The 12,439-nt window shown below is 52.3% G+C and overlaps 3 protein-coding genes across 5 annotated transcripts in view; 1 reads left to right on the top strand and 2 right to left on the bottom strand.

Annotated features, from left to right (window-relative positions):
* The window catches only part of LOC122384261 (multidrug resistance-associated protein 5-like), a 39,885-nt gene that overhangs the window by 15,326 nt on the left and 12,120 nt on the right, over positions 1-12,439 (top strand). For all 3 annotated transcript variants that reach the window (XM_043371460.1, XM_043371458.1, XM_043371459.1), the window contains exons 10-14: positions 138-230; positions 735-838; positions 1,169-1,318; positions 4,658-4,784; positions 5,266-5,459. In XM_043371460.1, the coding sequence (XP_043227395.1) occupies positions 138-230; positions 735-838; positions 1,169-1,318; positions 4,658-4,784; positions 5,266-5,459 (668 nt within the window). The remainder of the gene's footprint in view (positions 1-137; positions 231-734; positions 839-1,168; positions 1,319-4,657; positions 4,785-5,265; positions 5,460-12,439) is intronic.
* Positions 5,682-7,294, bottom strand: LOC122384263 (cuticle protein CP14.6-like). Its single transcript, XM_043371461.1, has 3 exons — positions 7,127-7,294; positions 6,793-6,899; positions 5,682-6,477 (listed from the first exon to the last, which is right to left on the bottom strand). The coding sequence occupies exons 1-3, from the start codon at positions 7,235-7,237 to the stop codon at positions 6,258-6,260; spliced, it is 438 nt and encodes a 145-aa protein (XP_043227396.1). The 5' UTR covers positions 7,238-7,294; the 3' UTR covers positions 5,682-6,257.
* Positions 9,326-10,715, bottom strand: LOC122384264 (cuticle protein AMP4-like). Its single transcript, XM_043371462.1, has 3 exons — positions 10,676-10,715; positions 10,203-10,318; positions 9,326-9,835 (listed from the first exon to the last, which is right to left on the bottom strand). Exons 1-3 carry the CDS (start codon positions 10,682-10,684, stop codon positions 9,616-9,618), a joined length of 345 nt encoding a protein of 114 aa, XP_043227397.1. The 5' UTR covers positions 10,685-10,715; the 3' UTR covers positions 9,326-9,615.

Raw genomic sequence — 12,439 nt, 5'->3', positions numbered from 1 at the left:
TCCCTGTTTGCGGTCCATTGGTGACCCCCCCCCCCCCCCGATGGTATCTAATGGTGTTGCTCGGCCACTTATAGCGTTTCCTTGCAGTGTCCCGCTCCAGCTGGTCATACCACGCTGAGACCACCTCGTACCGACAGGGCACTCTGGTCGGTATCTGCGGCCCGGTCGGAGCCGGAAAGTCGTCCCTGCTCTCGGCAGTACTGGGTCTGATGCGACTCCGGTCCGGACAGGTTAGTAAAATGGGACCAGGTCTGGTCAGTAGTCGTCCCTGCTCTCGGCAGTACTGGGTCTGATGCGACTCCTTTCGGGACAGGTTAGTGTGAGGGGGCCAGGTCATATCAGTGAGGGGTCAGGCTAGGTCATCGGTGGGTCAGGTGAGCTGGGGAGCGGCAGGTCATCTGTGAGTGTCAGAGCGGCTAGGTCAGGTCGGCTAAAGGAGCTCAGTCAGGGCCTGGTATGTCAACTTGTTCATGCTGTAATCAATAATCATGCAGGCTAGAGGATCAGGTTAACTGGATGGAGATTGGAGGGGTACGTTCAAGCTCAACAGACATTGACTGTCGACCATGTAATCAGATTAATCAACAGGGAGTGTTTTTTTACGTTTTCACAAACATCATCAAGCAGTTTGCTCTGCCATCCCCGTTGTTCCGCGCAGTCGCCTGCGTGTCGGCCATCTCCCTCCAACAGTGGCGGTGCTGTAATCGCCGTGTGTTTCCCCGCCCGTCCGCCAGGTGGCTCTGGACGGCTCGTGCGCCTATGTCGGCCAGCAGCCGTGGATCCTCAACGCCACCCTCAAGGAGAACATCCGCTTTGGACACAGCTTCGACGCCAAAAGGTGACGACAGTGCGGACGGGCGCCTTTACAAGAATATATAACCGTGCTTTATATGTTTTCAATAAATTTGGAGAGCGCTTACTTTTTATGCTCTTAGTGATGTGTCCGTCCGTCACGAGCAATGCGATTCCCAACTTGCCTATGTAGTGCGTTTCACAGTATAAAATTCACCTGCCGGTTGACAGGGAGCTACTTCGTCACATGCTACCCATCCGCTCAGGGCCCTGTGCAATGGCCTGAGCTATTCGGACCGACACTGTATCCTGTTAATGCTTACCCCGCGCACCCTTAGCTCCACGACTAATCAACTCTATCCTGGCGCCACCGCAGGTACTTCACGGCGCTACGGGCGTGTTCCCTGCACAAGGACGTCACCACGCTACCGGGAGGCGACGAGACGGAGATTGGCGAGCGGGGCATCAACCTCAGTGGCGGACAGAAGCAGCGGGTGGCCCTGGCCCGCGCTCTGTACGCCGACAGGTCAGTGGGCTCGGGGATGAGAGGGTGGGCGCCCTGTACGCCGACAGGTCAGTGGGGCTCGGGGATGAGAGGGTGGGCGCCCTGTACGCTGACAGGTCAGTGGGGCTCGGGAATGAGAGGGTGGGCGCTCTGTTCGCCGACAGGTCAGTGCCAGTGGGTTCTGGTAAATATTGGGGCGTGGCGTGGCTCTGGCGCGCGCACTCTGCGCAGATAGGTCAGTGGGATTCGGGAAGAGATCAGATGTATATGGTGCCGACAGGCGTCGAAATAGGTGAGGTCGGCCGCTGAAAGGGGAAAGGATGATCGGCTCGTGGTTTTGGATTGTAATTATCTATATTGCTATGGGACTATCAGTACTTATAATGAGCTGGCAGATGCACTAGCTCAGTCTGGCTTTCGACTGATTAGGAATTGGACTATCGGTGCTCAATTTTTTTTTAAAGAAATAATTTCTGCCGTTTATATGACCAGTATAACGCCTTTTGGGGCGACTAACGGAGCGAGCGAGAGGGAGGGCCTTGCACGTGCGAAATTTCGAGGGTTACCTCCAACTGACTTGTGCACGGCACCTTACTAACCGGTCTCTACCGATGTGCCAAATTTGAGCACAATCGGCCCAGTCGTTCTCGAGATCTGGAAGCGGCACTCTGCACGTGCGCACGTGCAAAATGGGTCCCAACTGACTTGTGCACGGCACCCTACTGACTGGTCCCTAACCGTGTACCAAATTCGAGCGCCATCGGTCCAGCCGTTCTCGAGATCTGGAAACGACCCCTGCACGTGCGCACGTGCAGCAGCACCCCAACTCTGGCACATGGATATGCAGTGCCTAGTGGGTGCCTACCTACATGCCAACTTTCAGCGCAATCGGCCAAGTAGTTACCGAGATATTGCAACAATTACAAAACTGACACCTCTTCGTTTTGCACGTGGCACGTGCAAAAGGGGTCACCCACATGCATCGGGAATAGTCCAATACTTGGTAGAAGGATTGAAGCTACCCTACAAAATTTACCGCGTGTAAATCGGTCAAGTGGTTGCTGAGATATAAGCCTCGCAAAAGCGTCCGCACGGCCGGCCGGCCGGCCGGCCGCTCATACTCAGAAATTTCCGTTAATCTAAGGAAAGACTACGCTCGCTTCGCTCGCTCCGTAATAATTTTCTTTCATTTGTGATGTTGCGAGTGTTCACGCATTATGAGCTCTTTGCAAACATATTTGCTGCGATATGTTTCTCAGCAACCACTCGTCGAGTCGATACGGCATCTCTGCCTCGTGCACTACCCCATCCCTATACCTACCCCGGCCTGTGCCGGTCATTGGGTACGGGCCTCTCCTACCTGAGATCGAGAAGACACCTCCATCCGTCTCCTGTCCGTTCACTATCCAGCCGACCTTGCCAGCACGCGCCGATCTCCTTCGAACCCCTCGACTCGGGTCGTACGCCGGGCGTGCCGCACTCGACTCTCGGTCGGGATCTATGCACGGTTTGCAGATGAGCTGTCTGTGTGAGCGGGGCGGAGTGGCGCCCGTCCGTCTCTGGCGGCTCCGATACGCCGCCGGGCCCGGCACGTGGTCGGTGGAGTCGGCGGGAGGCACGAGTGCACCTGTGGTCGAGCAGACAGCCGAGCTAGGCTGCTCTTTTGATTGTGATCGATTTCATAATGAGGCAATTATTCGGCAACAGTTATAGCAATATAACAGCGCAGTGAAGTGGATGGGAAGTGATTACACAACTAACGAAGCAGGCCACCGTCAGTTTCTAAATCGATGAACTAATAATCACCACAAATATCACCATATTAAAGGTTCTTCTTACCCTTTTTATTTATCGATTTAAGGGTCAATTTTAGGCAGCTGACGCCGTGGCTCTGTCGCTTATTACGGAGCGAGCGAAGCGAGCGTAGTCTTTCCTTAGATTAACGGAAATTTCTGAGTATGAGCGGCCGGCCGGCCGGCCGGCCGGCCGTGGTCACGCTTTTGCGAGGCTTATATCTCAGCAACCACTTGACCGATTTACACGCGGTAATTTTTGTAGGGTAGCTTCATTCCTTCTACCAAGTATTGGACTATTGCCGATGCATGTGGGTGACCCCTTATGCACGTGCCACGTGCAAAACGAAGAGGTGTCACTTTTGTAATTGTTGCAATTTCTCAGTAACTACTTGGCCGATTGCGCTGAAAGTTGGCATGTAGGTAGGCACCTACTAGGCAATGCATATCCATGTGCCAGAATTGGGGTGCTGCTGCACGTGCGCACGTGCAGGGGTCGATTCCAGATCTCGAGAACGGCTGGACCGATGGCGCTCAAATTTGGCACATGGTTAGGGACCGGTTAGTAGGGTGCCGTGCAAAACTCAGTTGGGACCCATTTTGCACGTGCGCACGTGCAGGGTGCCACTTCCAGATCTCGAGAACGGCTGGGCCGATTGTGCTCAAATTTGGCACATCGCTAGAGACCGGTTAGTAGGGTGCCGTGCACAAGTCAGCTGGAGGTACCTCGTCGAAATTTCGCACGTGCAAGGCTCACCCTCTCGCTCGCTCCGTTAGTCGCCCCAAAAGGCGTTATACTGGTTCATTTATCGATCAGTCCCTGATCTCTATTGGGGAAGTGACAGCCTAACATCAGTTTTCCCGAGTCCTTACGATGTTGTGGGGCCGTGCCATCACGACTTATCTTGACGTTAGGATGAATTGCACATGCAGATTGTAGCGAGAACTGCCGAATATGGATGTCCATTCATTATAATGCGAAAGGTATGCATGCATTGCATAGGCATGAAATGAACATCAACGACTTGGGTTGTTAATTCTAAAAAGGTAATGATGCATCTCAAGATATAATGAGCTATGCCATGTTTGTTTTTATTTTGGGGCTATGTTTTTAGCCGTTCCTTGCTGAGAAGCCCTCCCTGCATTCGCCGCTGTTAAGCTGACGTACAGCCCTCTGCAAACTGCGTGGTAGGTATTCTTTTTTCGACAACACCGAGAATAACGCGGATACTATGCTATCGGTCACTCGGAAATCGCAACAGCAAGACGCATGAGACTCCGCACCTTAGATTGAGATTATCATCGTATTTATTTTCCATCCAGTTTGGCAACAAAACCCAAAAGTTTATATTTGCCCCCAAAACAAACTTTTGCATTTTGTTGCCACACAAGGTATATACTTTATTTAATGATAAACCAAATCGAAGGAGTGGAGCATGGCGCATCTATGTGCAATGAGTTCCGATCGACTGATAACATAGTCTTTGAGTTATTACCGGTTTTGTCGAAAAAAAGAATACCTACCACGCAGTCTGCTGAGGGCTGTACGTCATGGTCTGCGTTTCAGAGAGATCTACCTGCTGGATGACCCGCTGGCTGCCGTCGACTCGCACGTAGGAAAGCACATCTTCCAAGAGTACATCAAGACGGCGCTCAAAGACAAGACGGTGCTCTTCGTCACTCATCAGTTGCAGGTGGGACTCGGGATAGACAGGGCCAGTTCATTTACTTGAGCCAGTTCGGTGCAGTTTTACATTCTAGCACCATTGCGGGTTATTTTGCAATGTGATATGTGTGGATACGGATGTGTAATATCTCGATAAATCTTTGAGTTTTTTGCGACGTATCATAGATAACATGAATCATGTTATCTATGTTATCTATGTTATCTATGGATTCATGTTATCTATGGACGTATTTTTCTAAAATGTGAATGGTGTGCTTGTGTGCGTTCTGTAGCTGCGTGTTTTAGCTCCTAAATGCCGCGTATTGCACTACCTGTGATTTCAGCACATCAGTATACACCGCTTATTTCAGTTCCTGTTTGCGTCACGATATTGTTTCTGTGTACCACATGTTTAAGTCCCTGAATGCCCTGTGTTTCAGTCTCTGAATACGGCGTGTTTCAATCCCTGAATACAGCGTGTTTCAGTCCCTGAATACGGTCTGTTTCAGTACCTGAGCCAGTGTGACACGGTGTGTCTGCTGAAGGAGGGCCGGGTGGTGGAGAGCGGCACCCACGCCAAGCTGATGTCGGACGCCGCCGAGTACGCCGCTCTGATCAGCACCTACGTGGAGGAGGAGGAGCAGGACGAGGCGCAGGACGGTCAGACGGACACAGAAGTCCTGCTGGAGGTCGCCCAGTCACGGTCAGTGGCCAGGGGGCGAGGGGTCGGCGCTCAGAGACGGGTATTGATACGGGGCCAGCGGTTAACGACTACTAGGTGCAGCTAGCTGCGTCATAAAACCTTACTTCGATCCACCACGCTTAACGCGACTAACCCGCATTGCGTGTTGTAAAACTACTGTCCGAGGTAGTACTTTATCTAGCTGTGGTCGCTGACTGTGGTAAATGTCAGATCAAAGTCGCATGAAAGCATTTGTTGAAATATATTTACGTCAATATGTTGACCAGAAACATATCACATTAGATGACTTCTTATTCATTTACATGTTGGATAATGTGATCACTTTTTTACATTTAATAAATGCGTTTCCCCCAAAGCCCTTTTGACATATACCTAATCCCTAAATATGCTTCTGCGCGTGATCACTGATCATGGACACATATGAAAATGAAATATTTGAGCACCTGGGCACATGTCGATCGAGTCAGCAGTGGAAGTCGGAGGAGCTTAGCTCTGGCGCGTGCCGAATGTCCAGGCGGCCTTTGTTAACTGTATCGACATCTGCGATGGCACAGATCTGCTGGCAGACTTCACAGATACCTCGGTACAACTTGCAGCTTTTCGGTAGATTCGACATCCGTCTAGTAGGCTTGGGAACCCATCGGCAGAACCGGCATCTCACCAGTGTCTCCGTCCACCTTGACTTGACACCTTTCCCTGCCGGAGCGTGCGCCGTACGAATTTAACTTCCATGCCATCCTATCCCGATCGGCGGCCCATGGAGTCTGCCAGGGCCTGTCTGACATCCGGTGGGTCCCACTAGGCGTCCTGAATGTTGACCTGCTCGGTGATCTGGGGGATCACGGCTCCCAGCGGCCGGAATCCGTTCTCGTCGGCGATGAACTGGATGCTGGTGACGGTGCCGTCGGGATGGACGAACTCGTAGCTGCCCGTCTGCACATACCGGCCCGTCTCCGGCTCGTTTCCCGGGTAGGAGAGACCCGACTCCTCGCGGAGGATGTTGTTGGACGTCTCGAACCTGGGAGAGTTATGGGTAGAGTCACCAGGAGGGAGTGGCTGAAGAGGGTTGCAGTGGAACAATAAGACTGTCTGGAACACATTTCTGTGTATTCTATCAGCGAGAGCCTACCAATTTAGCTTTTCATGCATGTCATATGCTGTTGATCTAAAATGTGGCATTCCCACATGAGGCACATGCATTTCTCTCCTCTTCTTACCTGTTAGGGTAAGACAATGGGCCGAGTCTGGGTAATTCTAGCTTGACCCACAAACTTTTTAACGACCGTTCTTCTAGCGGACAATGTATGACTGTTTTGGCTGGTAATTTACTCACTGGAAATCGTATGAGTTGTCTTCTCTAAGCTCGTTGAAGTTGGAGACGACCTGGGCATTCCTTTCTGGCCTGGCAAGGGCGACCGCCAGAAGACAGAGAACAATCAGCTGGGGACCGAGAGAATCGTCACCGTCACATTAACTGTCTCTCTACCCGTCACACACTGTCACTGACACCGTGTTACGTCTAGCCGGGCGGCGTGCTAGGGTGGAAATACTCATGACACTTTGTTAAACTCTCAATTAATACAGTGGGGTGGCGCAACTAGCGAGCAAACATGTCTAGTTGGGGGGGGGGGGGGGACAGGCCGTGGATAAGTCGATCCAAGACTCACGAGCTTCATGGCTGCTGTGTGACTGGCTATCTGCGCGGTCCGCTGCACCGTGGTCTGTCTGCCGCCGCTGCCATCCGTAGCCGTGTTATATACCGACCCTCCTGATGGCATCTGTAGGGCGTATCGCCGCTGTATGCATGTTGGCCGTCCTCGGGGCCTGCCGTGGCAGTCGCCGGTCCGGCCGACGGCGGAGTTATTTAGTGCTCCGACAGCCGCCTGAGCGGGGCGCCCCTCTCGGGCCGGCCGCCGGTGACGCCACCCCCGGCCGCCCGCCCTCGGCGTGTCTGATAGGCGATCGGTGACGGCACCGGTCCTCGCTCTGCCAGCAGCCCGCCGCCCGCTGTCCGCCGCCCAAAGCTCACCGCCGACCGCAGCCCTCCGCCTGCTGCTGGTTACCCTCCGCCCGCCGCCCTCCGGTTGGGGGTGCCTCTTACAGGGGTGCACGCTCTCCCGGATAGCTGAGGGTACATTTGCCTAAAGTGCGCACCGCGCGGGTGACGAGGAAGGGTGTGACTGAGTTCACTGTGACTGATACATCATCAAAGCATGTTGAGTGCAGGGGTGGAGAGGCACCTCTGACCCAAGGCCAGGGTCGAAGGACGGCTATGAGGGCTAGCTCCCTTTACCGAGCTGCGTGCATGACGAATGCACCTGATGGTGTCAGAATCCAAGCTCTCGTATCGTGCCGACAGGCAGTCATCGGCCTGTTTGAGCGCTCAGCTGCTCAATGGTGCAGTGTTGTAATGTGCGTGCCAGGGACTGGAATGGAGATTGACTGAAGCAGCATTGTGAAACGATGACACTGTGACCATGCGCCTTTATGTATGGGGTGTGATCAGTGATCACACCCCATACCGATCGCCAAATAACCTAGAGATCCCATTAGGTTCGTGGAGGTGTTCTTTTTGACAAGTGTTTGTACCAGTTTGTCTCTGTGTTCCTGTCTTTATCTGCTGTTTTTGTCTGGCTGTCTGACTGTCTGTCCGTATCCGCTGTTTGTCTGTTTGTCCGAGTTGTCGAGCCTGCCCGTTTGTGTTCTGTCTAGGCGTTGTCTGCCTGTCTGCTGTCTTTCGTCACACTGGGCGCAGCCTGCCTTCTGGACCCATCTCCTTTCACTGATTTTCATTAGCTAACTAATGAAGGTGATCTTCTATGCAGCGCCAGCAACATAATTAGACTGGGACTTGGTAATGGCACCATCGGCAGCATTGCTTATTCCCGGAGTTAGTAAATGAACACCATTTTCTAGCTACGTGTTGTATTTCACCATACGATTCTGTCATTCCTTGATTCCTGGAATGGTTCTTCATTCGTTCTGTTCTACTTGAGTTGGCTACCTGATGTAATTGAGCAAGAAGTTTTCAACCTGTGTTTTGGTCGTGATCACTGTAGGTATCTGCGGAATGGTTTGTTGTGCTATGGACTATGGAGTCTTCTGGGGCACCTGGGATCATGAACAACAATGAACAGGTTCGACAAAATGCTTTAGGAAGGGACCAATGGAGATGTGTAGCAAGAAAACCTGAACTATTTGAATCGTGCCACAGTAGATCAGGCAGCCTTTGTAGGGCATACACTAGCATCAGCCGCTTGCACTCGTCCCTGTACTGAGCTGCCTCGCTGCCAAAAGATCTCACATGTCACAAGGCTGATCGGCGTTTTGTCATCAGTGAGCCACAGTAAGTGGGCTGCCCATCTTAGATGATTTCTATCCGATACCTTGACGTGTCGTTACCATATCGCCCCTTGGTCCACTGCGGGGTGATCTCGAATCGTGCTGATGTCGAGCGCTGGTCCGGATCGAGCCCCCCGCCCTGAGTCGCTCTCAGCGTCCTTGGCACAGGGATGTGATCAACTTGTGCGCCTTGGTCGCTCGATATATGGGCTGGTGATGGATTTGATCCAGAGTATGTTAAACGCTTACTAGGCCACCCACTTATGATATGTGTCTGTTTGGTTTGTATTCACCTATCAGCTGAATATTTCTATCGAAATGGCCACGTCTTTACTGGTGTTCCTTATATTTCGTTAAAAAACTTATTTGCCATTCTTCACTCAACATCGATCCGTTGAACAAGATGCATAGCTATTTTAAAATGCTATTTTTTAATTGCTATTAAACTGCTATTTTTACTCGTTTCTATCCTCTAAAAAAAATATTGCTGTTTTCACATTCTTGACATATGAGCGCAGATTCGATTTTCTGCAAATCAAATATATTGGGGTGCATATCGTTTGACTTTCCTTGCCGGTCAATCACTTCACAAGGCATAAAACAATCCCGATTTTTCCATAAGTACAGTAGGTACGCATCATGCTCAATCGTTGCATTCCTTTCGGCAGTGTGGTCTCGACACATGAAAATGTTGACATCACAGAGGTATTATAGCTCAGCAGACAGGCTTGCTCACTTCCCTGTCGATCGCGATGGTGCCGCCTCTCTAAGCCAGTTTTCCCTTCGGTCCACCTTGGCCCTGCTTAGAGCCTGTTTACGCGTCCTGAATGTCCACCCGTCCGTTGAAGGTGGGGAGGGCGTCACTCTCGGGCTGGTAGCCGTTCTCGTCAGAGAGGAAGGACAGATAGGTGACGGTGCCGTCAGGGTGGGGGATCTCGAAGCTGCCCGACTGGACGTAGTTGCCCGTCTCCGGTTCGGCGCCCGGGTAGGAGATGCCAGACTCCTCGCGGATGATGCCGTTGGACGTCTCGAACCTGTCGAGAGAGACAGAGTCAGTGGGAGATCAGATAACGTTTAGGTGGTGTGCTCACTTGGTCACAGACACGAATTTTCTCGAACGAGTATAGGTATGGACTCGTTTGAATTTTTGTCATTGATCACTGAATACATTTGGCGACAATGCGTTTCCTCAATTAATCGGTTTGTCCAGGGCATATGCTAAAGACCTCCAACAACTGCAGGTGTCTGAAACTTAACGTGACAATACCCTACTCAAACGTGGATAAACTATTGGTAGCCAAGACTGATTGTGGAGCTTTGAACAAAATGAAAGCGACCTTCACTGGCAACCTCCACCCGCACTGTGGACCGCCACCGACCCGAGCCTCCGCTGGAACTCACGCGAAGTCGTAGGATTGGTCCTCCCGCAGCTCGTTGTCCATGCTGACGGTCTGAGCGCTCCGCTCGTCGGCCTGTGGCCGTGCCGCCGCCAGTCCAGCGAGACAGAATAGAACCAACTGTGGATATACAGGGATCGGTGGTCACTGGTCGGCTCGGAACATTTCCAGCATGTCAACAGCCCAAACGCTCTGTGGGGCTCAGCGCTAGGCTTCGATAGTTCGGCTGGCTTATGACGCTTGTTGCTCCACGCTGGATTTGCGGAATCTATTTGGATTTTTGTACAAATTAAGATAGGGCGCTCCTCTATCATACTCAGATAAGCCGGGTATACTGGCATTAGTCAAGCATGTCTGTGAAAATTTGTGATGTTGAGGTTTACCACCCAATTGGCTATCACCGGCACTCAGAGGGTTGTCTCGGCTCCGGCACAGCACAATCCCGGCGGTCAGTTCAATCCGGCGTTCGCTCCTTACCAGCTTCATATTGACGGCGGGGAGGATGCACTGCCGATTCTCTGCGCACCGTGCCGTTTATATGTGGTCACGGGCACGTCGGCGTCCTTGCCGCGGTGTTTTCTCTATGTGCGCGCGTGCAGCGTGCGTCCGATGACGGAATGACGGGCCGGCTCGGTGCCGCCATCAAATGGTGACGGCCCGCGTAGAGCGCGTGGCACGCATCTCAAGCAGCGGCGCCGCTCGCGCAAAAAGGTCCGACCGCGGCGGCCGGTTCATTCGTCCAGCTAGCGAGGTCTGTCGGTCTCTCGGCGGACGGGAGCGGCGGTGACGTCTGCATGTATTGCCTGTCAGACTGCGCAGTAGTGGTGTTTGCATGTAGCAGCTGTCTGACTGTACAGCAGAGATGTATGCGTGTTACATCTGTCATACCTACCGTTCCGCCTGCGCTGCGATGTGCGGAGCGAACGACATGATTGCGATGCTTTCATATGACGTCTGTTGGTTTCGATGTCTGATTTCGGTGATCAGCTCAATATAGGCACGAATCTGTAGTTACGGAGCGAGCGAAGCGAGCGTAGTCTTTCCTTAGATTAACGGAAATTTCTGAGTATGACTGAGTATGAATCTGTATGAATCTGAGAGTATGACTGACTGAGTATGAATCTGTAGTGTTATGTGATCGACTATATAATAGAAAATTGGCTGATTGACCTACAGTCCTTCACTTTTGTCACTTGTGAGTGTGACGCGCTACATATAATTGTAGAAGGTGGATTAATTTTTGTGTTAAGTTGCGAGTCGACATTCGTAAAGCTAGGAGGTGAAATAATTAACAATTAATTGGTAACCGTCATTATCTGAACTCACTTCAGCATGGCTGGTGACTTGTGATTTGCTCTCGTATATTGGACGGTTCACACTAGATTTTCGCACTTTCAGACCCGAGCCAGACCGAACAACGATTATGAAGCTCCCCACTATTGAGGACAAAGTAGAAAGTCAACTTTTCATATATGTACATATGTATTATGTATTGAAGCAAAATATGCACATTTACTAAATGCGTTTAGATTACAAACGGCAGAGCCTATATTGTTGGCAGAGCCTCTGTACTTCGTAGCTCGTGCAGTGCATCTCTGCAGCGGAGAAACATTGTGGCGACCCTGCTCTCTACTCTCCCTCGCAGTGGGTATGAATTACAAAACACAGATATCACAAATCTAGTAAGCGCAGGTACAGAGGCGATCTGAGAGAGCTACTAGTGTGCTTGATATTCGTACACTAGCTGATCGCATACGGATTCTGAATGGTTCCTTATGTGAGAGCCATCCTGTGGGTGTCACTAAAGGCGAGTATGCTATTGCAGTTAGTTGGCGCTCTTCGGCCCGTGTACAGCCCCGCTGGGAGGTCAGGTTCTCCCTGCGGCGCCGCGAGGTTCCCAGAAGGCCCACTGCTGCGCCGCTGGGTCGTCAGATCCTCCCGCTGCTGCACCGCCGGGTCCTCCCGCTGTTGCGCCGCCGGGTCCTCCAGCTGCTGCTCCCCCGGGTCCTCCAGCTGCTGCACCGCCGGGCCCTCCCGCTGCTGCACCGCCGGCTACCCGGACGCCTCGGGCTGCTGAAACTGAAGGAACACGATGATATAGGTGACGGCCGCAGAGACGGCGGCCAGGACCGTGGAGCGACGCAGTCGGTACAGCCGCAGGTCAACCAGGCTCTCCAGGTCGCGGCGGGTCGCCTCCAGCTGCAGTAGCACCTCCTGACCGGCGGTCACATCAGCCACCGG

This window comes from Amphibalanus amphitrite, unplaced genomic scaffold (genome assembly GCF_019059575.1).
Source record: "Amphibalanus amphitrite isolate SeventyFive unplaced genomic scaffold, NRLGWU_Aamphi_draft 000184F_arrow, whole genome shotgun sequence".
Classification (NCBI taxonomy): Eukaryota; Metazoa; Arthropoda; class Thecostraca; order Balanomorpha; family Balanidae; genus Amphibalanus; species Amphibalanus amphitrite.
Note: the sequence above shows the minus strand (reverse complement) of the source record. Positions and strands in the feature narration are given on the sequence as shown.